Source organism: Tripterygium wilfordii, chromosome 13, assembly GCF_013401445.1.
Source record: "Tripterygium wilfordii isolate XIE 37 chromosome 13, ASM1340144v1, whole genome shotgun sequence".
Lineage (NCBI taxonomy): Eukaryota > Viridiplantae > Streptophyta > Magnoliopsida > Celastrales > Celastraceae > Tripterygium > Tripterygium wilfordii.
The window spans coordinates 10,278,809-10,304,956 of record NC_052244.1 but is presented as its reverse complement, the minus strand read 5'-3'; the positions used below and the strand labels follow the sequence as shown (position 1 = coordinate 10,304,956).

The 26,148-nt window shown below is 36.4% G+C and overlaps 2 protein-coding genes and 1 pseudogene across 2 annotated transcripts; 1 reads left to right on the top strand and 2 right to left on the bottom strand.

The window, feature by feature from the left end:
* Positions 1-1,541: 1,541 nt before the first annotated feature.
* LOC120013645 lies at positions 1,542-5,873 on the top strand (annotated as a pseudogene).
* Positions 5,874-6,222: 349 nt separating this feature from the next.
* LOC120012321 lies at positions 6,223-12,305 on the bottom strand. Its single transcript, XM_038863684.1, has 7 exons — positions 11,892-12,305; positions 11,656-11,789; positions 10,128-10,314; positions 9,161-9,280; positions 8,148-8,819; positions 7,026-7,211; positions 6,223-6,607 (listed from the first exon to the last, which is right to left on the bottom strand). The coding sequence occupies exons 1-7, from the start codon at positions 12,033-12,035 to the stop codon at positions 6,431-6,433; spliced, it is 1,620 nt and encodes a 539-aa protein (XP_038719612.1). The 5' UTR covers positions 12,036-12,305; the 3' UTR covers positions 6,223-6,430.
* Positions 12,306-13,751: 1,446 nt separating this feature from the next.
* Positions 13,752-20,398, bottom strand: LOC120013163 (DEAD-box ATP-dependent RNA helicase 53, mitochondrial-like). The gene is made up of 8 exons (XM_038864885.1): positions 19,905-20,398; positions 19,201-19,328; positions 18,092-18,503; positions 17,590-17,688; positions 17,186-17,410; positions 16,047-16,208; positions 14,740-15,270; positions 13,752-14,133 (listed from the first exon to the last, which is right to left on the bottom strand). Exons 1-7 carry the CDS (start codon positions 20,307-20,309, stop codon positions 14,767-14,769), a joined length of 1,935 nt encoding a protein of 644 aa, XP_038720813.1. The 5' UTR covers positions 20,310-20,398; the 3' UTR covers positions 13,752-14,133; positions 14,740-14,766.
* Between the last annotated feature and the right edge of the window lie 5,750 nt (positions 20,399-26,148).

The following is a 26,148-nucleotide window of genomic DNA, read 5'->3' as shown; positions in this document are numbered from 1 at the left end:
AAAAGAGGGCGGCCGAGTTGAGGAAACTCTGAACTCTTTTCCTGGGTTTTGAGGCTACAAAGCTCCTTCTCACCAAGCTTTCATAGGGATTCAAGGATCTGAAGGTTTCCTACCCAACAACAACTCCAACAAATCAAGGGGATTTTCTTCAACTCTTTTCCATGATTTCTCTTCTTAGATTTCTTTTCCATGATTTCTCTTCTTAGATTTCTTTTTGATACTTTGAAGATGAGTTGTAACTAAACCTCTTTGCTAGGGCTTGATGTAGCCTAGTATGAATATTGCAAGTATTTCAATTTAATGGATGCATAATTTTGGTTCAAGGATTCATGTTTTTAATTACCATGCTTATAGTCTATTGTTTGTTTGATTGCTTGATCACCAATTGAATGCTCAACTAGATTCATCTAGCTAGGACTAAGGAACGAACCGAATTCACATGTCTTAGTGGAACTGAAATTAAGGAAATCAATTGTCGACTGCCATGAACAAGGTTTAGGGGATTGATTGGTTGTTATAGTTCTTTAGATCGTAATGAGTTGTTAGTCTTGGGTTAAAAACTGCGAACCGAACAGGATTAATCCATTGTTAATAATATTTGTTGGCACCGCGAACGAACGAACCAACATATTTAAGAAAGAATCAACCCTTGAATCAGAACCATAATTGTGTGTTTGTTAGTTGAATGCTTGTGATAAGAGTACTAGGTGAAATCATTGCCCTAGTGTTCTTCTCATATTGATATCACAAAAAAATCTGAATTTTAACTCATTTGTTAGTTTAGTTTAATTACATTATACATATTCTCATTCATCACAATTTCTGAAGCATTCATCAAGTTAGGTACATTAATTAGATTAACTAGTCTCTGTGGGATCGACCTCGTACTTGCATACATTGTACTGTTCGTAGACTCTTGTGCACTTGCGAGAAATATTACATCAGTAACGACATCCAATTTGCATAACCGCACCTAGCCTTCGTACTATAAATGCATCATGTACCATTCAGACAAAGGAGAGGGTGACACACTCACTTCTTGAATAAAATATTAGACATCCATGGACTTGGCAAGTTATCGAGCCACGTACATTCTTGTGTTTTTTTTATTATTTCTTTCTTTCAACATTGTTTTTTTTTCCTTCGATGTAAAAATTACATCGATAAAATCGAATTAAATTTTTCAATTTGGTTTTGATTTTGGGTTAGTTCTGAACTCCCCAACAAAATCCCACGACCCAATGAAAAGACAATAAAAGTCAACAATATAGGGCCCTTAAAAAACAAGTTGTCAACCAAAATAACACTAAATAGACAAGCCCGGTAGATGTCAAATTACGAAACAAGAACCCCATTTGGTATAACAACCTAGCGTGACTATTTCACATGATACATAGAATTGGGAGTTAAAATGGATGTCATATTTTGGGTTTTTAGCATTACTTTTTTGAATATTCATTAAATATGCACATTCTATTTACCAATATAGATATGTAGTCCTTCCGTTCTATTTATATATGTTCAAAAGCGCCCAAGTTTCCAAATTGGGCCGGGCTTAGAAGGAAACCCAACCCGGGTATGCAAAGGTTTATCTTCTTCGCTGACTCTAGCAATAGTATTTGGCATTGTTGTCAGGAGGTCCGAGGGAGAGATGGCGGGTTTACGAGCGTGGGCAGCAGACATGGTGAAAGCTCACGGAGGTCAAAGCAACAACGACAAAATTCCATTGATATTAACTGAAGAGCAGTAGAAATAAGCACAAGAATTGCACCAGAAAGCCACCTCCCTCATCCGTTCGATCCAAGATCTCCGACTCTTGCCCTCCAATTGAACTCTCACTCAGCAACCCGTGAACAGGTCTCTCAGTTCCTCTGATTCATTGCATTTCTTATAATGGAACTACAGAATTGATACTTCTCATAATATATTCAAATATGTTATCGTCATTTTTCCACATATTTTTAGGTATTTGATGAACAATGATTTTAATGGTGGTAACCAAGCATTTTGTAGGCATTTGATATAACATTGTTGGTATTAATGGCTGAGTATTTTTCCTTCTCTGGCCTTTGAAGAACTAATAATTTTACTGACTGTCTTCAGTCACATTTAAGGACGGAGACGTTGCAGGAAGAAAATGCTGCATATGATAAGGCTATGTTAGGACGAAATGTCCCACATCGGGTAAAAAACCATGTGAAGTGCAATATATAAGAGCAAGCTCTTCTCCCTCTTAATAGGCTTTTTAGGGGGAGGGCCAAGGGCCCAACTTTATAAGATGGTATCGAAGCAAACCGTTGTGCGCACTTCCTCGATAAGAAGTCCACTCGTTGGGCCTTGGGCAGAGATACCCAGTCCACGAATGCGAGGGGGTGTTGGACAAAGTCCCACATCGGTTAAAAACAACAATAATATTCAGTTTATAAGGGGCAAGCATTCCTCCCCTTAATAGGCCTTTTAGGGGAGGGCCAAGGGCCCAACTTTATAATATGGTATCGGAGCAGGTGTGCGCTCGTCCCTGATAAGAAGTCCACTCATTGTGCCTTGGGCTTTAGGACGAAATGTTCCACATCGGGTAAAAACCCATATGAAGTGCAATATATAAGAGCAAGCCCTTCTCCCTTTTAATAGGCCTTTTAGGAGAAAACAACAATATTCAGTTTATAATGGGCAAGCATTCCTCCCCTTAATAGGCCTTTTAGGGAAGGGTCAAGGGCCCAACTTTATAATATGGTATCGGAGCAGGTGTGCGCTCGTCCCTGATAAGAAGTCCACTCGTTGTGCATTGGGCTTTGACACCCCCTTCACGAGTGCAGGGGGTGTTAGGACGAAATGTTCCACATCGGGTAAAAACCCATGTGAAGTGCAATATATAAGAGCAAGCCCTTCTCCCTCTTAATAGGCCTTTTAGGAGACAACAACAATATTCAGTTTATAAGGGGCAAGCATTCCTCCCCTTAATATGCCTTTTAGGGGAGGGTCAAGGGCCCAACTTTATAATATGGTATCGGAGCAGGTGTGCGCTCGTCCCTGATAAGAAGTCCACTCGTTGTGCCTTGGGCTTTGATACCCCCTTCACGAGTGCAGGGGGGTGTTAGGACGAAATGTTCCACATCGGGTAAAAACCCATGTGAAGTGCAATATATAAGAGCAAGTCCTTCTCCCTCTTAATAGGCCTTTTAGGAGGGAGGCCTAAGGGGCCCAGAATTATAATAGGCTATATCAGATTGCGAGAATAAGATACAGGACCTTTTAGGTGGGAGGCCCAAGGGGCCCAGAATTATAATAGGCTATATCAGATTACGAGAATAAGATACAGGAGAAAATACAGGAAGCAGATTTACTAAGGAGAAAGCTTGAGGTCAGTGCTGATTCTTGCATCGACGTGTCTCACATACTCTGTTGTTAGACGCATCTCATCATGTTCAGGGGCATGTATTTTTTGGGAGTTCTCTTTATGCATTCTCATTTTGATGCGTATTACTTCCAAAAGAAATGTGCTTTAGTATCTTTTTGTTGTCATTGTACCTTTCATAATGACCTCATGAGCCTACTAAGGTGAAAATAAAGATCAGACTTCAAAAACTTTTCCTTGATCGTCTGGGATGGATCAGCTGCAGTGAATTCCTTTTTAACTGATTTGTGATTCTAGGAAATAGATGAAACAGAGAAAAAGTTGAAAGAAGAACTGGAAAATCCTCAAATTGCATCAGACGATAGTCAACTTGGAAAGGCTGGTGAATCGGTGAATGAATCTGAAATGACAGTTGAAGCTAGATCAGAAGACGAGGCTTCCAAATCTGCTATAGTGGAGGAGATGGAGAGCAAAAAAAGAGAACTAGTACTTTGGCTGTTGTTATCATCATGTTATTTGTGTTCCCTTATTTTTTATCTTTTGTTTTTGTTATGTGAAAATGTTTTTTTCATCCCAGAGTACCATGGAAGAAATAGTCCAAGATTTAGAGATAAAATGGGCAGAAGTGCAGGATAATGCACTGAAGTAGCCTTCTCCAGGTATCTTATATTCAGACTTCTGTGACTGTTGGGAAATAGAGGGCAGAAGGCTATTTGATTTCCTACTTCTGGAGAATAGTTGTTGACCAAAAGCACTAGCTCATTCGAATACAAGAAGAATAATAATAAAAAAAGAGAGTATGAATTTAAAGCCCATCATCGTCAACAGACTCAACACATCAATCTAAAACAATTCAGGGTTGCCTACATAAATCCATTAGGAAAAGTGACTGCGTAGATTCTTCTACACATTCATCTTGGTCTACAACTACACTCTCCTAATCCTGTAGTGATATAGGAAAAGTAATTGGCTTCTTCCCTCTTATGTTCGGCACAAAAGGAAAAATGAAAAAAAAAAGAAAAAAAAAAGACAACAAGATACTGTAGCTGGTCAAAACTCTTTATAATATATGTCCATTACTCCAACCCATGAACCATGTGAATATCTTACAAAAGGAGAAGAAAAAAAAAAGAGTAAAAGATTGCAACCTTCATTATATTTATTGCGTGCATATATGGGGAATGTAGACTTTATTTTTCTTTTTTCTTTTTTTTTATGCCAGTAATCGTCTAGACAGTATCACAAGGAGTCGTGCCAATAGTTTCAACTGTATGCTTTTTGCATATTCTTCTTCTTCTTCTTATTAATAATACCACTTAGCATCTGAAGGGATGATACTGTAAGGGAAAGCGTGATTAAGTTATTGCAAAAGTGATAACTGTTTTGGCACCTTCATGGTGCTTTTTAAATTTAATATAATTTCTGTTTCCCATTTTTCTAAAATTAGGGTCTCGGGTGAAAGATCTCTTACCCCTCCCCACTCCCTCCCTCCATGCAAGGGCTAACCTCGTACTTATGATGTGAGCACTTTCCCCCAGAACTGATGTACTTTTTAAGAATGATATTTATTTATTGGCTTATATCTAACGTCCTTTGCAAAGACATGATCTAGAGACTCCAAACATTTTAACTTATTTCGCAAGCACTATTAAATTATCTGTTCTGAAGCATGACTCTCTGTTTCTGTAGTACAGCGATAGAAGATATTGGATAAACAGCTTCGTAGCCTAATTGAGCAACTAGAGACAAAGCAGGTTGGTTAGCTGATAGCATGCATATCATATTGTTATTTGTTCCAACTTCAATATTATGGTTATTTCTATTGTTGTTGTTGTGTTGTGCATGTTCCTGAAAATTGAATGTCTTTTTTTAATGAGGAAAATGTTGCACTGTCCCTGCTGTTTATAGGTTCAAGCGGAAGGCTTGGTTAGTGAAATCCATTTGAAAGAAACGGAACTAGAAAGATTAAATGGATTATGGCAGAGGCTTGAAAGCAGCAACATAGAAATGAATGCTGCTAGGAACCGATTTGGAAGAAGCAATTCAGAAAATAGATATTCATTGTCGGATTACATTATTGATCCTCAGCACAAACCTCACATTGGTAGGAGTTATCATCAGAACAGGTTTATGCTGCTTAGGTCCGCTTTTGTGCTATATATTTTAGCTTTGCACATTTTGGTCTTCATCAAACTTTCTTTTTGAAGAGCATCTGGAGCCTAAAATCTTCAAGATTTTGTGTGCGTGCAGAACCTGGAGTTGCACTCTTGGTTAGTTATTTGAGTAATATTGTACAACTTCTTTTGAATATTAGCAATTCAGTACTGTGTTCTTATATATTACTTTTTCTTTTTTTTTTAAACAGGGATTTGGAGAGAGGTAGGATTTGAATCCACACCCTAATGAGTGGACGATCCCTTACATGCAAGGTGATTGTCGTTCAATCAACGGCTCCCTTGCTCTTATATATTACTTTTGAGTATAAAACAACCGCTTTCATATATTTTTGGTTGTGAACATACCTTTGTACAGTTAATGAAATGTTGTATGCTACATATCCAGATTGGTTAGCATTGTATTGTAATAGTTATTGTATTCACATTATATAACAATGTTTGGTTTAATTTTAATTTTTTATTTTGAGTAATCTCATTACCAATACTTTATATTTGCATTGCATATGTTATAAAAATACTTGATATATATTATAAAATTTGTAATCACAAAACTTGGTATACGCATAATGGGATTCCTATTACAATTGCACTATGTTGAAACCAAATAAAGATGGAAACTTAAGAATAACTGAATAAGAAATTGGTTTCTCAACAACCATAATAGACTTTCTAGCTTGTGTTTCCAAGTTCATATAAATGGGTCTTTGTACTTTGTAACAGTAAATCCGTAGATTTTTATTAATGTTGATGGCCAATGAAGGCTAAGATGCTCAGGTTCTCAATAATATCATTCACAATTGGTACTACACGAGATCAGTAAAATGAAACTTCAAAAATAAAACATCAAGTAATACCATTACCAATGTTGTGGTGGTCAATGCACAACCAAGCTACGATGTTAAGTGCCATGACAATAGAGCACTTGTAGATCCTTACAGTGAATGCATGTCCAAGGTGACTGGAAAGGATCCAGGCAGTATATATGTACGCGTCGAATCTTGCACAAGTGACAGCTAATGAGAAGATCTTCTGGCTCCTTATTGTGGCATACACTACAAACTGAAGCTATTGAAGACTGATGAAGCCATAAAGACAAAAAAAAGACGGATCAGCTGAGGGAATATGCATTAAACAAAACATTTTGAATCATAAAATTAACAACAATGAGCACTAAAAAAGTTCATCAAAGTAAACCAGCTTGTGAGAATGCTTTAGGGCTCATCACTGTAAGGACTAAGCAAGCATGCCCTGCCAGTATTAAACACCTACGTAGCTTGAAACAATGTAGAATATATGTCATAACACAACAAGTGGTTCCAGACAAACATTTTTCACCTACTAATAACATGCTAGATACTATAAATTTGTACATTATCTAAATAAGGCACACATTAAACTAGGATCCTTGTAGGATACTAATTTTGTGACGGAAGAGAAACTACATCAAACAACATCAACACTCAAGGGGTCATTTGTATAATCATAAATATTACCTTAGTACCAAAACGGGATATTTCTTGATCATTAAGAATGAAAATATCCATTGTTGATGAGGCGGAGGCGCATGGAATTGTTTGAGAGTAGATCTTCTGGTCAGACGTGACCGCGTCCTCCACTTTTGTGATGCTAAAAAACATAGCCTTGCACAAAGGGCAAGTTGAGATCTCTCTCCTTGAAGACTACATTTCACCCAACCACACACTGTTACTACAAATTCCATCGAGTGCTGGAAAAGAATTACACTTAAGAAGACATAGAAAAACCACCATTTACACCATCACGACCAATCAAAGCTCCACATTTTACTCAACACAATAAAGATATAGAAAGAGCTAACAAGTTCATTTCTAAATGAAAAAATATATATAGAAATGTTTGTTACAGGCTCCTGCTTGGATTTCCCCAAGGAATCTATGCAGGAGAGGATAAAGAAATTTCCTCCTCTGCTTCTATTGAAATCCAAAAACAATAGTGAAACATGAATTTTATCCAATCATTTCAAAAAACTAAGTACCAGTCACTGATGTACGTATTACTAATTTACTAAGAACCTTCCTAAAGTTGGAGAAATAAAGTAGGAATTATAGGGTTATTTGTCTCAACTCTCACTAACTATAGCACCAGTTACCAGAAATTCGTTAAAAAGTAGCACATGCTCTTTAATTTCAAAGAAAAAAAAAAAGATACTTCTTCTCTTAGGGTATAAATCAGTAAAGTAAGAACAAGTATGGGATGCAATTCTACCACTGGCCACGGGTCACCCTTTTTACATACAAATGTATAACTAACTTTAAAAACATCAGTGGTGAGAGTTTCTTCTAAAACAGGGTTATGTTCTGAGGTCAATTGCCCGTTGTTAGCGTGAAAAAATGATTTGGTTCCTTGCTATTTTTGCCCGAGGGTGAGAGAGAGAGTATACCACTTTCATGCAAAGATGATTTTTTTTTTTTTTTGAAAGGAAAAATTTATTAAGGCACCAAAGAGGTGCAACCCAGGAGAATTACAAAGAGGATAAATTCATAAGGTCAAAAATATTCCCTGAGGAAGAAAAACTCCAAGATTTAAATAAGCATAATGGTGGGAAAGCATAAATTGGATAAAAAGAGGATGAGTACCATGTGATCTGCCCAGTTCTGGATGCATGAATAACAAAATCGATGTCCACATGGTAAAATCCCTCGAATTGAACTAAATTCTGTCCAACATATGACACATGATAACTCTGTTGAAGTATGCGAGCCTGCAGCATGTTTCTTATCTTTGATGTCTCCAACCAAGTTCCCAAAATCAGAGTAATCTTCTGAAGTTCTTTCCGAAGCGCTTATTGAATCCACAGTACATCGTTTGGGATCCTTCGAGGCTGGTTGATGACTCCAATCCCCAATCTCTTCCACTTCATCTGCACTATTGTTTACAGTACTTTCTAACACATTAAGTCCACTATAAGATGCTCCCCCTATTTCGAACGCATTAAATTTGCTTTCATCTTCTAGTTCATTACACGAAGCATTAGGGTTAGTACTTTGAATAGAACATCCAACAGGGTAGCATTCTTGGTCAGAATCTGAAAAAAGAGACTCCAATTTGTCTCTGCCAAAATTCTTCTTGACAAGCCTCCGACCTCTATAAGCAGGCTCAACCGCAGCTGTGCTTCCAGAACTATCAGAAATTATAGCCTTTTCCTTCAATAAATGTGTATTAGAATGAGATCCCAACTCTTCACATTCTGAAATTTTCCTTTTCTCTCTCAGAGAATGCATTGAAGAACAAGAACCTGACTCTCCATGCTTTTTCATGAAAAATTGAAACGAGAATTTCAATGTTTCATCAATGTCAAGAAAATGCAAAAAATGGTCAATCAGTTTAATAATAAAAGCTGGACAAAGACATATGATAACATCCCTAAAATTGTTAGATTTCTGAAGAGAAAATATTTTGGAGCTAAGAGAAAAGGAACAGGGTAGTAACTTGCAAGACATGAAATGATTAATCTATAACTTGACTAGTTTATTGGAACTACATATCACAGAAACAACCTCGATTGTACAACAGAGTTCCGCTTCAAATTAGTTCTGCAAAATTAAATGAAATATATGAAGCAAGAAATCAACAAAATTGAATTAATTACCAGTGCTTTAAGTAATCCAGATGAACTTGACCTGTCGATGAGTTTTAAAGTACTTTTAATTGATTTGCTCTTCGTTTTATGAGTACTGCCAAAGCTTTTACCAAATTCATGCGACACATTCTGCAATTGTAGTGATGAGAGGCAGATATTAGAGTTGCAGGATCCTCAATAAAATATGCGGGTGGCACCCAATAAATTTTTGACAGCCTTTACCAATGCCTCAAAGCAGTTAAATATAAGACTACAAAGATGTCAAGGTAAGAAGTCGTATATATAAATATATATAAAGAAAAATCATGACACTTTCTGTAGAGTAGAAAATATAACAACAATAATATCAGCCATAATCCAAAGCTTGTGATAAAACTTAACTTGCTAATCATACAGCTAGCTTAGTATTCCACAAGGTAAAATTAAAAAAAAACAAATAACTTTGAAGTATCTTTGTAAAAAATAAAACCATCAGCCAGGAACACCTCTCCAAAGACCAGAAAAAAGTTTCTTCATTGGTGAGGAGCCAATGGGCCTAACTCTATGCTCCAAATAGAGTGCTTCTCCCATAGACAAACTGTTCTAACATATAGATATGTTTCCAGTGTACCTTGGTGAAAGAAATTAGAAGCAAAACCATCAAAAAAAATTTCATCGCAATTTAACTCCTATATTAATTAGTTTCATGACTTTCTTCTCATAGTACATTCATTCTTTTATGTTCACGACATGATGCATATAAATCAATACACAGAGCCACCAATTGAAAGGGCCTTAGTCTAATTGTCTAAAATATTTCCCGTAACTGTGAAATACAAAACTGGACAAAATACCAGCAGTCAATTGCTTTTCTTTTATCCACAAAGGAAATTCTTCAGCCAAATTAATGATGTAGAACTAAAACAAGAATCATAGTATCATACCATTTTTTAATTTACGTTTCGTGAGAGGGAACTTAAAGTCTTTAAAAAATTACCTCCTTCAACAAAAAGGAATCAGTCCATACAGCATTAGCATGTCCTCCAAAATGTACATCAACGTTCAGATTTTCGGAGGCATTGATAATGTTGGATTTGTCAGAAAATAGTCTTGCATTCTTAGTGCAGAGGGCTAGCTTAGCACCAAGTTGGTCCTCCACCAATAAGAGTCTCACTTCCTTTCCACTACAAAAGGGCAAACATAAAAATCCAAGGACTAGTGCAGATGGTATTTTCTTCATTTTCATTTCAATTGATGATGATTTTAGCAGCAATGAAAATCATCAAAGCCTAATTCCAAATATATTGGGAATCATGGACAATCAACTGCGGTGATACATGTCGTATGGCAACCTTAGAGTACTATATGGAGAGGACAATTGAGGAGAGTTACAAAGAGAGAACAAAAGAGACAATCACTGGTTGACCTAGAATTGTGAATTGACAAATGCCAGTAAGTCTACAAATGTCAACATAGATAGTACAGCCCATGGCCAGTGGCACTATTATAAAAGACTGGGCATGCACAATACGTGTTCACTATATATGTATATTTGCCATGTCTTAACTAAAGAGTTGTAAACCTGACTCAAATATTTTTAATGTGGAAGACTAATTGTATAGAACACTAGTATAGGAACTTGCAGAAGTGTAGAAAAAAGAATACTACTGTATGGAAATATTAAGTTTCACAATATTATGTGAAATTTTGCAATAAACTTAATGTTTTATTTAACTATTAAATATTAACTATAGTATTATACAAAAGGTCGAATTTGTATTTACTTTCACTTCTTCTTACCTACCTGTCCACCAGTACTAAAGACAGGTTTCACTGTAACAGCGGTCCGCAAACAAGGTTGGCAAATCAATTCTGGGGGATTTATGAATCTCCAAAATATAAACTTAACACTTCTTCATAGGATTACTGTAGTTTTTCCCCCTCAGCATTAAAAAATTTCTGAAGCACAAGAAACGACCACCTAATTAGATATCCAATTTACTTCTCTTTTTACATATTACTTATCCACCTGTAACTAAAAGACATTCACGGACGATAGTAAAGGAGCTAACAAATTAGGCACCATGGCAATTTCATATAGTAGACGGTAGTATTTGATATTTATCATATGATTCCATGAGGATGAAGTCCTGAATCATTCGGTTCCTTTTCAAGAAGAATGCACGGAATAAATATACATTCATTAATGCTTAGTAAAATTAATGTTTAGTTAATTAGCACTTAGCTGATGAACATACTTTTTGTTTCTTTTGACTAAATCTGAAGGCACATCGCAGCCCTATATTTGGGATTTCAGCTAATCAGCTTTGTACAACCCACCATTTACAGAATTGGGCTTCACAACTGTAGTTGATAGCATAGTAATGACAGTCCAGAGGAAATTAAATTTGAAAACATATGTGGCATTAAAAGCAGCCTTTCAGAAATGAAGAACCACCATGAGTGATAGTATACAGTAAGGCACAATAAGCACCAGCTTGAAACAGAATTAACCTATACCATACCTTTGCATCATATAGGGACTCTCTTCAACATGCCTCCCTTCCTTGACGCAATCCTCCACCCACTTGTGATTCACTATTATTGTGTTAAACTTCTTAGCGAGACTGTATTTTTTCCCTTCAAATTTCCAGCACACCTAATTCCCCAAATAAAAAGGCCTCAATTATCTTCTACAGATTTCCTTAAAAAACTAGTTGAAAAAAGAAGGTTACCAGTATACGAATTAGCAACAGCATACCAAATGTGTAATGGATTTGGACATTGCACCGACGTAATTGGCACCGGCAAGAGAGATCAATTTGATGAGGTTGAAACGCTCTGAACCTTGGTAGCCACTGACAGTCGCAACTACAGATTCCATGCCTTTGACAGGCTTACCCATAGAGTCCGTGCGATTTCCAACCAGTCAACCGTCGCCTTTACAAGAGACCGTCGAGACAAAACTCTCTGCCTCACTGCGAAGCACAAAATCGTAGATTGAAGTAGAAATTTCAACGACGAAGCTACCAACAAAACCCTAAACAAGACAAAGTCTCGGTGAAATAATTGTTCGTAGAGGGATCTTCATATGAAAACTCTAGGGTTTACGGCTCTCAATCTGCTCACTGTTTGGATGCCTAAAAGCATGAGAGGATTTTGAACAGAAGATCGTTGCCGGGAAATGAAAAACTTTCGAATATTTAATTTTATTTTGACTTTTTAAATTTTCATTTTATTTACTCTTATAATTTTGACTTTTATTATAGACTGAGGGGCCGCTAAAGTTTTGGGCCGAACCCAGAAGTAAGGGTTAGTGTGTTGGGCCTGTACAAAATCAAAATTTGGGCTTTTACAAAAGGAGAATTAAAGCCCAGTTACACTAATGGAAATATTTATTATTTTGTACCAGTATTATTGGGCAAGAAAACTAATAGTGTGTTTGGATTGATGGATTTTAAGAGAAGGGAAGAGAATGAAAATAGAGTTTCCTTCAATTCTCTTATTTGGATAATTTACAAAAAATGAAGGGGAGGGATTTGAAAAGAATTGTAGAGAAGATTTCGTAAAATTTTTTCTAAAGTGCTAGACATTCCAACAACTGGATCCCAATAATCCCTATTGCTAAGGTGTATAGACAACATTTAAAGTGCATGTGAAGCCCATCCCATGCACTTTAATTTTCAACCATACACCTCAACAACTGAGATGATTGCGACGAATATCTTTTTTGAATACTTCCTCCTCAAAATGAGATCAATTGGAATGAACTGATGACTAGTTAAGTTATTTATAAGTTAAAAATCCATTTTACCTGTGTATATAATATTTAACATAAAAATAAAGATAAATCAATAAATTAAACTAATTTTATTTCCTTTCTTTTTTTTTATCTATCTAACATGAGAGAGAATATTCTACCTTTCTTTCTCTCCCTTCCCTTTCCCTTTTCTTCCCCTTTCCCAAATCACTCAATCCAAACATACTATAAAATAGATATATTCGGTTAGAAAAAAAAAAGATCAAAATTTAACCTACATTTTTGCACAGTTCACTGGAGATGACTGAAGCTTCTTGGACACTCAATTGATTAACGAATGGTGGTGATCGCAGATCTGGAGAGAGAGGTCGGGGAAGATGGGATATTAAAAAATAACTACAACAATTTAACTCATATCACGAATCTGAGTGGACAATATCTCAAATGAATTAGGTCAAATCGCTCTTATACTTCTAATCTCTCTCAAGTATCTTAAGTCTACAAGTGTTGATTGTTTATGAGAATTTGAGCTTTTGACCTGGTAAGTGGTGGGTGGTGGGGTTCAATATGGATCACAAGGATCCTATTGACTAGTCCTTAATATAACAGTGCAACTAGAATGATAAAAATACCAAAAGCAGAAAACATGTAGGAATGGATGTATCGTCTTTGAATGATATTTGACAAGATTCCTGCATAGACCAGATTCAAACCCCTGAGCATACCACCACTTTGTCAATACAGCATTACCTCTCTAGCACATGAATTTGTAGGAGACCAATCCTTAAATGTGTGTTATCATGCCCGACTGTCAGTCCTCTAAAATCAAACTGATCTCGCATCCTTCAAAAACTCAAATTCTTTTTAAAAAAATACCAACCACCCAACATATTCCTTCTTGTATTGAATGGGGCGAATACTAGAAAGCTGACATATTCTAAGAAATTGAGTTTAAAAGGGGGGAAAAAAACAAAAGAAATAAAAAGGAAAGAATTATTAAAGTAGTATACTAATTTCCTAAACTTTATACATCACACACGAGCTAGATTAATGACTTATTTATGGATAATATTATAGGCTAAATGTCCATCAACAATAAGGTATCAAGTACTCACTGCAAGTACTGTCAGCAACCGGAACCCATCCTGCCTTGCAGCCCATCAGCAAACTAGATATTATATCGGATTGTCGTTTCCCATTGTCCATTTTATCTGGGCATTAGTTATATATATTGCCTTCTCACCTGTCATTGAAGACAGGTGCAAGTTAGAACAAAACAATGCCAGGTAAGATATAAAATATAAATTTGGAAATTGAGAAAGATAAAGAAGTTGAAACATGAGTTGTGATAACCCCAAATTGGACCGGAAGATATATAAAGGACAACAGTTCTACTTCAACACAAGGAGTACATAAAAATATTGTTAAATGCATGGAGTATGCACAAACAACCTGGGGATGCAAAGGACATGCACAAACAGATCATCTCGTATGACACTTGCACCCTATGCAAAATGGGAGAACATTTTACGACCACTGTAATAAGAAATTCCAAACTGATGTCACTTCTGGCTAATGCACCAAACTGAAGAACACGAATAATATGAACACTTTCGTATCTCCTCTATTCCTCCACCAAGTAGATAAAACGAAGCATCTTACAACTTCCAAATCAACATTCCCAACCAATTTCAAGTTGTAACAACTGAGGAATCTAGTTCACAGATTATCAACTTCAGAAAAGAACAAAGACGACAGGCAGAGTATGACGTAACAAAGTATTTCAGCAACACTTCATAGATATCATTCGTGGGGTAAAAATCATATATATCACTTAAGAAAGGCTTACCACAAACTATGAAGACAGAATGGCCTTCTAATCATCAGCAATCCTGTTGTCAGCAGAGCGGCCACCGAATCGACTAGAATTAAAACCGCCAAAACCACCACTGCTCTGGGTTGATCGATTATCACCATATCCACCAGAACGTCCTGAACCAAATTCACCAAAACCACGAGAACTTCGGCTTGACTGATTGCCACCAAATCCACTAGGACGACCTGAACCAAAGTTCCCAAAACCACGATCACCACCATGAGAACCAAAATTCCCAGAACGGTAACCACCAGAACCAAAACGTCCAGAGCCAGATCCACCATATCCATCCCTTGAACTGGAAGATGAACCACCGTATCCATCAGAGCGACCAAACCCAGAACTCCTGTTTCCTCCAGACCGACCAGATCCATAATCCCCTCGACTACCAGAACGTCCAAATCCTGTATCTCCGAATCGACTCTCTCTCATGCCAAATCGACCACCACCACCCATGCCACTGAACATGTCCGCAGCTCCACCCTCGACAGCAATCTTAGGAAGCTGAAAATGATTAACATTGAGTTATTGTCCTATCAATTCCAACAAGGTTAACATATGCATGCCACAGGGTGGGAGGTTCAGCCATGCAACTGTACATTGATCAAAAGATTATCCCAATTAAGCAAAAAAGAAACAGAAATCTGGACCGTAGAGGGTTACGCGGGTCAAAATTGTTGCCATCATCTCTTTTGGAGTAAGCATGTATTACATCACACCATATCTAGATTTATGGAACAGGCATGACATATTGACATGCATATACAGGTCAAGAAAAAGGCTGACTCTTCTGCACTCCTATTATCAATGCCATTCATACATTCAGAATTTCAGGCAATAACGGAATGTGGGTTTTGGCTCCATTTTTCTTCCCTGATATCTGTTATCGTTCTTGTTTCCAGACCAGAAGAGCATACATCCCAAGTCTTGTGGGCAAACAACAGAACTATATCCTGCACAGTCATATTGCTATGAAACAAAATTTAGTAATTTACAATTCTTTTTTCTTTTTATTTGTTAACTGAAAAAAAAGAAAAGAAAAACAGCAATGAAAGAAGCACTGAGGGAGTGACACATTCAAGTCAAACGAATTAAATTGACAGCATTCCCAAAAAAATTCTTATTTCAGGCATGCCCACATAATTCAGACAATAATTCACACAATTAAAACTCATCATATGATGAAGTCAGAATTGTGCTGCCTTGTTAACATCTTAAATTAGGAACAATCTTAAAACCAGCATACTGAATTACTGACAATAATGGATGGCAGTCCTCACCTCTGTAAATTTGCATCCAACATCACGTTCAATAACCCTGACCGCCCTGCTTTGATCCTGTGTGTACATCAAAATTGCAGTTCCTTTCTTCCCAGCACGACCCGTACGACCAGATCGATGAACAAAAGTCTCGGAAGTGTTTGGCAGTTCGTAATGGATTACCTGACAACAAATTAGCTCACATAATTTAACAATATGCATAGTTGTTATATCACATATCATAAAACATATCACAATTTCAATTTCCATTAGTCTCATATGGCATTGTGCATCAAAGTCCCATAATAAAAGAACTAAAAATATTTCATAAATAGGTCTAAGAACATAAATACATTTGATATTTAAATGGGGAGAATTGATTAATTGAAGTATATTAGATTTGATACTGAGAACGAAATTGATGAAGGAAATAAGTTCGACATATGTTTGAAGCTGAGGACAATTCACATCATGCCATTTGCCATCACCACAAAGAGTAAACTGGTCATTTTGAAACCTCAAACAGGTCATGTGTAAAAACCTCAACCACGCAAGCTCTTTTTAATTTACTTCTTTAACTTTTTTTCTGAATTTGCTTTTTTTGTAAGGGAATATCATGTTGCCTATTCTACTTTGATGCATCAAGTTTAAATTTCAAAATAACCATTTATTTTCTTTATCATTTTGGATCTGCAAATCAACTGCCTACTTTAAATGCTAAAATTCAGGCATTATTATCGCAGCTTAACATTTCTTTTCAGCAGTTCTTAAGAAGGGAGAGAACCAGTATAAATTAGAAGAGTTGTTACTTGTATGTAAAAGAATTATGTGAGAAATCCCTAGCATTAACCAGGGTTTGGATAGCATGGCATGTAGAAAATACCCAAAAAGAAAAACTTCAAATGCAAGAACTTATTAGAATCCCCTGTAACTGACTTCCCAATTACAACATATCTAACACAAGCGTTGCTCTCCAAGCAACAAAGGAACAAAACAACTAATGGAACATGACAAAAGGAGAGGGTCAAACAACCAAAACACAGGAATACCACCACACTGTTACATGTGGAAGAGAAGATGAGAAGAAAACTACCTGCAAAATACACAGTGAAGCTTCAAGATTGATAACTAGAGATATATCACCAGAAATTTAAACTCACCAGATCAACATTGGGTATATCAAGGCCACGAGAAGCAACATCAGTAGCAACTAATACATTAAAATGCCCATCCCTGAAGCCTGAGAGCGTCCTTTCCCTTTGACTTTGAGAAATATCCCCATGCAGAGCCTCACATCTCAAGTTCCTCGCCATAGCATATGCCAGACGGTCAGCATCACGTTTGGTTTGTGTAAAAACAATGCACTTCCCTCCTTTTGCATGTTCCTAAGAAAACAAATATCCGAAGCTAAGGAAAGCAATTGATGTTGACAGGGAAAGCCAGTAATAGCAAATATCATAAGTTCATAACAAAAATTCTTCAAGAACGGGAAAAATGATAACTAAGATCAGCAAAAAGTAATAAGAATATGATAGTTTAAGAGTGAGGAGTGATAGGCTCTTACAGTTATAAGAGGAGAGATAATTGAAGCTTTTCCATATATATCTGAAGAAATAGAATAAAGGGTTATTCCATCTGCCAGCTTCTGATCAGATTCTCCCACCTAGAGAACAAACACACGATATAAAACTAAGAATCACAAGAATGAGACTAGCTGAACCATATGCTGCATTTTTTCTGTAAAGCTATATACTTAGTGTAACTATATGAAGAACCATCTCTACCCCGCTGAACGAATGTCTAAAGGCATATAAATGACGAAAAAATATATAAAAAATCATGCTAATTGGTAACTTAAAATTATGAAAAAACACTTTTCCATTAAAAGTATACCATCTAACGATGTAGCATTTAACCATTCAGCTGATAGAAAAAAATAGTAAGATGAGAACTTATGAACACTAATGCAGGCATTGGCACGCCAATATAAAACAGGAAACAACTACGACAACATGAAGCCATACAAATAGAAAAAGAGTGATGACCACAAATGACTCTGTACTCACAAGATCAATGATTGTAGGATTATTCATATGCTTCTTGACAAGCTCTCTTATCCAAGTTGGCCTTGTTGCGGAGAACATCATGGTCTGACGTTTATGTGGCAGCCTCTCCAAGATTACATCAACATCTTCGGCAAAGCCCACGCTAAGCATTTGATCAGCTTCATCAAGAACAACAAACTGAACCTCTGAGAGATTTAACGCACTTCTCTTGATCAAATCAATGATACGACCAGGTGTTCCAACAGCTACATCAACACCATAGTCAAGCTGCCTGATTTGGCTTGATATGGGTGTGCCGCCATAAACACATATAGTATCCAAAACTGGTGCTGACTGTTGGAATTCCTTCTCAACTTGTCGTGCAAGTTCTCTAGTCGGTGCCATAACTAAGGCCAATGGATTTCTTCCTTTTCTGTATAATTTAAAAGAACATGTGCATGTAATGGGGAACTAAAAAGTACCAACATATTAAAAAGAAAATTGGCTTATTGCATCAACCAAGGAAGCCCGGGTAATCATGTAATCATCCTTGATGCAGGGTCAGGAATCCTTAATAAGAGTAGGATTCCCTTTAAATTAGATTTTGTAGGAATCCTTATTAGAAGATGTTCATTTCCTTTAAAATAGGTTTTGTAGGAATCCTCATTAGGAGAGAATTTCCTTTAAAATATGGGTCAGGAATCCTTTTCTCAGGAATCCTTTTCTCAGGAATCCTTTTAGAAAAGGATTCCCTTTTTTATTTACGTTTGTTAAATAAGGCCATCAACCTTTGCCCATGAAGCCTATGTGCTTCTAGGTTTTCTAACATTACTAGGATTTCATTGTAACTTCCATTTGAAGGCTTGTTTGCCTTAGTAATGAGTAGCCTGAAATTTTACAACAATAATTTGCAATAGGAGAGATTCTTTAACAAGCTTGGTGAGAGGCCGAGAGAGGAAGGTGAGCCTATCTACTTGAGAGATTTAGGGAAAATTGTTCTAAAATTAGAGTTTTGGTTGCTCAATCCTAAACACAAATTCTACATCGGTGGTTTCAAACTGCATCAATCTTCCAAGCAGAAAAATGAAAGAACAAGAATCCTGAAGGAAACATTATTCAAGTGAACAGACCCGTGCTTTTTATTGAACTCGATGATTTTATCCATGATGGGAATCCCAAAAGCAAGAGTTTTCCCTGTTCCTGTTCTAGCTCGACCGAACATGTCACGCCCTTGCATTGCTGGCTCCAACACAGCTTTCTATAAAATGCAGTGAAGAAAGAAAAATAATTAATAAAAGAGACACCAGCACCAAAAAAAATGAAGGATTTGAACTGATGCATCAAATAAACTCCGCAGTGGAAGACACCAAAATAATTCCGAACTGGAGTAAAAATGCACTTCAGCCAGTAAAGACACCCATATGCAATCTACACGCAAGTGCTTCAAAATCTTACGGAGTAAAAGCGAAGTATTACAAGTTTACAACAGACAACAACTTTCGGATCTAATGAATTAATACTCTAAACTGATGATTAATAGACAATATAATGGCAGATATCAATGCTAAGCTTGTTCACCAAGACTCCGAGATGTAAACAGTAGAAATATAAATTTTCAAAACTCAACCGTTCCTGCAACAATATTTGAGGGTTTTCCAGGATGCTAATATCCCAGCACAGATTGTCAGATATCAAAACTTTTAAAATGTATTGCCTGATTGATATCCTGATTGAAAACAGCATCACCGTTATTGAAAGCAAGAAACAACCATATTTTCGAAATGAGACCATTTAAAAACTACTTATCACATTGTATAGGAAATCATAAAATCACCTGAATAGGAAACAATTTTGTGATACCCCTCCCCGCCAAAGCAGACACAATATCACCAGATATCCGAAGATTCGCAATCTCAAGCCCCTCCTCAGTATGCCCGCCAGTAGTAGCCCCTCTCTTCTCCTCATCGTATCCATAATCTGCTACAGCATACTCCGCCTGTGCCGCCACCGACGCCCTGAAATTCAACGGCCCCGATTTCACATGAAACCCCCTCCTAAACTGGCCGACCAGTGAACTGAATCCGGAAGCCGATTTAATCTCACCGGGAACAACGACGGCGGATGTTGACGTAACGGATGCAGAGTGGTGGTGCAGAAGAGTCTCGACTGAGGTCAAGGCAGCGGCTAAGAACCGCCTGGAGGCCAGTGAGGTTGACCTCCTAAGGAACAAGCTCATCATTTTGTTTGGTGTTCTTGTGGGGGTAGAACCCTAATGGCTTCTGAGTAGGGTTTAAAAAATCGAAAGAGGGAGTACGATACTGTTGTTCGAAAGCAAGGGTTTATGTGCTCTAGTGAGAAATTTAGGGATGTGATCGTCTGTGGCAGGCTCTTGAGTCCCGTTCATTATGTTTTACCAGTTAGAAAGTGCCACGTCTTGTTGAAATATTTGATTAGGCACCAGCCATCGGATGTGAACTGTATGGAAACGGTTTAGGATTTTAGATTTTAAGATTTAGAGTGTGTTTGGATCGAGGGATTTGGGGGGAAAGGAAGGGAATGGAAAGGGAAGAAAGAGAAGGGAAGAGAATGGAAGGGAAAATATATTTTCCCCTCTCATGTTTGGATAGATAAAAAAAAAAAGGAAAGAAAAGTAGTTTAATTTACTAGTTTATTCTTATTTTTTATGTTTAAGTGTTATGTTCAAGGGTAAAATAGGTTTTAAACTTTTAAGTAACTTAATTAGTAATCTCTTCCCTCCAAATTACTCCATTTTGCGAGGAAAGAATTTTGACAAAAATTTAATGAAATCTTCCTTCCAAATCCCCTCAAATCTCTTCCCTTAATTTTTTATAAACTATTCAAATAAGGGAATTGGAAGGAAACTCTCATTCTCTTATCTTCCTTTCCCTCCAAATCCCTCAATCCAAACACACTCTTAGGGTCAGTTTGGTAAAGCATTTGTAAAGTAGCAGATATATTAGTAGAAATGGTGGTAGCAGAAATGCTGAACAATTTTAGTAGCACATATGCTGCCTAAATGCTGGGTAGGTGTTTGGTTAAACTTTTATTGTTAATATTTGTGCTATGTAGCATATTGTGATAAATTATGTGTAAGGGTATTATTCATATTAGTTGTATACATGTATCTACCATCTAAACATACAACTTAATTAATTTAATTAATCTAATCAATTATCAATTTAATTTAATTTAATTATTTATTTATTTAAATTATTTAAATTTAATTAATTTATAAATTAATATAGTTGTATCCAAATATAAAAATTACTTTATTATAAATTAATAAATTAGTTTATTATAAATTAATAAATTAAATACTTTATTTATTTATTTATTTGGTGAGGGTTTAATCGGAATAAAGTAAAATTATGGGGACAAGATAGACTTTGTTTACTCAGATGCTAGTGAAATACTTCCATTTTGTAGCATTTCCAAAGTAGTATAAAATGTTGAAAAAATGGTCTCGGATTATGTGTCCAAAAATTGTTGTTTGGATGGCTTCATGCATTTATACTATAAAGTAGTATAAATGCTTGTAAAAAAGTTATTCCAAACAGGGCCTTAGTTTGTTTTTAGGAAATTTTTCTACACCAGAATTCGCAAACAGTAAATGTCTACAATCAAAAAATAGTCAAGGTTGGCCATCAGCAACCTGTAGGACACGTAGAAGATAACAACCGTGAAATTCCAAGCATCGATCGAAAAAACTCCGACAGTTAAGTCAATAGTCAATGAGTTTGAGAGAGATGTGGTGTTTGATCGTGGTGGATGGCACAATGGGAAAGATGCTTCATGGTGAGAATTCGAGGTGGACTGTTCGTGAGAGGGAGAGAGTAAGAAGGTTTTCCTTAAAAGCGATAAGTAGGAAAGAAAGAAGAAAAGGGAGTTCACTGATAAAGATCAAGATCCTCTCTAACAGTAGAGGGATTCATTTATATAATGTACTTGGGAAGACACGTGTCACTTAAACCATGCGAGTGCAAGTCAAATAACCTTTAGAGAAAAGGGGTTGTGTCAGGGACAAGTATGATGTTATAACTTGGTGTCAGTTTCGTGTGTAAGAAGCAAGGTCTCACGGATTTACAAGAGATAATACCAAGGTAACAACTATATTATTAGGAACGATATGTGGAAACTACGAGGGAGATTTGAGGTATTTTAATGGTAAGGAAGTACAACTGGAGGCCAATTTTAAGATATGCTAAAGTCTCAAGATGACATGGGGTCATAGTCGAGGTCGAGTGACTTGAGGTCGAGATGACATGCACGTCTATTGTGTAGTAGTCAAAGAAGTAGGTCGTTTGGACATAAGACCCAACTTGACATGCGTGATATGATGCGGTACGGATAGAGTGGCCTGTGGGGCAAGTGAGTCTATTGAACTTAAACCTAGGACCTACGCGGATGTTAGGTGACATTGGTTTTGGATATTTGACATATGTATTTTAGTATTTAAAGTCATGGCCACCAATCGGTGATTTTTGCTTTGTTTGCTCGCAATGAGATGAAGGGGAATATCAAGGAAATACAACATCTCATATGTTGGCTCTAAGAAATAGGGGTTAACTTATTGTTTTATTCTATATGCATACCTTGTTTCCATTTTTAACACGGTGACAATGCCATAATGTACCAAAAATTGAAGTCAACAAAACTCGAGATCACAATCTAATAGGAGTATTTGCTTCTAGTGAAAGCACTTATTTGACACGATAGTAAGTTTTTCCCTATCCCATCTCGATATTTATGTCTGACTTAGTGTGTGCTAACTTTACGATGCTATCCAGCTATCCAAAATGAGTAAAGGAAATTGAGACGATTTTCAGGGTCTTCTCTTATTGAACAATTTTTGAAATTACAAATATATTAGTTGCGAAGAAAATAATGAAGAATGGGAGACAGACACACGTGTGAAGATAATAATAATAAGTTGAAGAGCCGTTTAAAGTTACACAGCAAGAGATGATGTCTTTGCCGCACCATTGTACACTAAGAGCATATCCAAGGGAGATATCAAATGGAGATGTAAATGGGGTAATTGCCATATTGCATCCCCAAAACTCAAAATGGAAGCTCCAATGGGAGCATCAAATAGGAATGCAAAAATGGTTACCCCATGATTTGGACGCAAAAATGGTGGGAAAGGTATAGAGCCTTTGGAAGATGTCGTTGGAGTCCCAACAACTCTATCTTTCTCTTAGAACTTTAGTCGTTGGAGGTAAAACAAATTTGCAAGGTGTTTATATATTCAATCGACTCAATGAAACTTTCATCATCATCCAATCAATCACCAGAGTAATCAACCGTGCCACAATCAATGACTTTTGAAAGGGAATCAGTACGACATTCTCGATTGGCTAGGTATCCGTCGATGATATTTTATTTTGAAAACTAAGTCTCTGTCATGTTTTCTTATTCTATTTATGAAGCACTAAATTGATCCTCAATCTTGACATTCTTTGTTATATGTACTGCACTAAATGAAATTACAAGTTAAAGATTATTTTTTGTGTTTACTTGCTGAAAAGCTTACATTTGCAATTATTTTTTTAGATGGATCCTCAATATTGCGATAATTACACAAACCCTCTTAATAGCACTTCATCGGTATATGAAGAAATTGATGGTTTTGATCCTGCCCAACAAGCTCAAATTCAGTATTACGTGGATCTTCCCTCACGCAAATCACAAAGGACGTGAAATTTTACTCGAGATGAGGATATTTTTATTGTGCCCGCCTGGCTAAATACAAGCAAAGATGCCATTCATGGAGTTGATCAAAGCTCTTCAAGATTTTGGAAGAGGATTTATAAACAGTTCATTACCAATGGAGGTCAAACAGGACGTACCGAATCATCTATAAAAAATCGTTGGCGGGACATTGATACAAAATGTGTAAAATTTATTGGATGTGTAAAACAAATTGATGATAGACATCAATTGGGTCAAAGAAGAAGCAACCATGTTCTTCATACAATGATATTGACGGTGATACAATAAATTTGTAAGATCACTGTGAAACTTCCACCAACCAGGGTGGACCTTTGGGTAGAAAAACATCGAAAGATCAAACGAAGAGGAAGAAAGGAAATTCCGTTGGCGGAAGTGATATTACAAAGTTAGTAACAGATGAGCGTTGGGAAGAGAAGATCGCTCTAGAACGTGAAAAAATAGATTATGGCGAGAGACTACTAGCTGAGCATCAAATGACACGAAAGTTTGAAGAATTACATTACGAGATGGAAGTAATGGGCAAAGACACGAGTGGAATGGATTCAATGGTTGCAGCTTATTGGGATGGGTTGAAGAAGGATATCATGATGAAGAGAGGTTTAATTTGAACAAAATTGTATTAGTTTAAAGTTAGTTTGAAAAATACTTGTGTTGTAGTGTATTGTAATTTTATCAAATTTTAAATTATTAACCATTTAATTTTTGTTGACTTATTTTTAATATTGGAGATGGGCTTCCTATAATGGACTAATTTAAATGGGCTAATTTAAATGGGTTTGAGCAATGATTATTCATTTGGTTATTTGGGTCGGAGTTTGTAACTTTTTGAAAAATTAAATGAGGTATCAAAGTACTGTAGTAATAATCAAATGGGTGTTTTGATGTCTCACTTTGATGTTTACCCTTGGAGATGCTCTTAATACAACAACTATTACTAGGATAATTACATGAGGAATGAGTATGGCTTAGATCTTATTGTCAGTTGCTTTCGCGCTGAAGATATTTATTTATTATAAATCATAAGATATTTTTATATAGATAAAATTAAAAGTATCTAAAAAAGTTGAGTATTATTATATAATACTATATTTTATGATTTTTTTTGAAAATTTTGTTTATTTTACTGTAACTTTTATAATAAAAATTAATTGTAAACTAAACAACGGGAAAAAAACCGATTGACCGCTAGCCATAAGCTTCAATTTGAAGCACATGGAGCACTAACCTTGGGGACAGATCTCAAGGATGATCTACAATGAAATGATTTGTAAATAGTGTGTGTTAGAAAATGTGGGGTGGTGTGACTGATGAATAAATGAATGTCATTTATGGTGGCTCGTCCACTAAGATAGGATGAGTGCAAGGCTCGAGTTTGCTTGAGGTAGGTGACCTAACAACCTTGCAGCTAAAGGGTGAGATGTGATTTGTCAATCCCGAGTTAATACTAGGATTGAGATCGAAGTGAATAATGAATGCGAAGTGAGGGGAGCGAGTGGAAAGGCAAGTTGCTCGAGTTTGACGGTTTGGATAGAGCGTCCTAACATACCCTTGAGGCGGACAATAAAAATGGAAGTCTCACCTATCATTCATGAGATGGGCCATGGGCTGTGGGCCTAGTTTGTAGTTTGGAACACTTGATAGATTTTTGGAAGTCACCACTCACCATCTCATGTTAAATACATGTGTACATTTTACATGTTATGGACTCGTTAGTTGCTCGGTGATAGTTGAGTAGTTGAGCTTGAACCATTTTTATCCACTACAGCTGTGCCACCTGTTTGATACAAGTGGTACAGCTCCACTGTGCCAAACAGACATAGTATATAGAATTTATGAACTTATCAAATTCGGTCTTACAATTTGAAGGATTCATCTAGAACACTGTAAAAAAATTATATTTGAAATTTCCCATCTTAAACATTAATTAAATTACATCATATTAATTTGATGAGTCATATTCAGTCCCCCCAATTAGAAGGCTTCTTCTCAAGAAATCCAAAGTTTAAAGTGTGGTAACCTAGTGCTAGTATGATTAGCATGTGGCTCAACTAATAATAACAAAAGCTTATAATTACTAAAGGGCAAAAAAGAAAGAAGAAAAAGGTGAAAAATAAAAAAAAGTAAGTAAATAAATAAAATGAGGTTTGGTAAGCTTATAATTACCAAAGGAAAAAAAATAAAGAAAGAAGAAAAAAGTGAAAAATAGAAAAAAGGTAAGTAAATAAATAAAATGAGGTTTGGTTGGTGGAAGGGTACGTTGCAAAGTCTTTTCAATTTCGAAGTTGGGTTGGGAGGGAGAGAGAGAGGCCTGCTGGTGGGCCTGT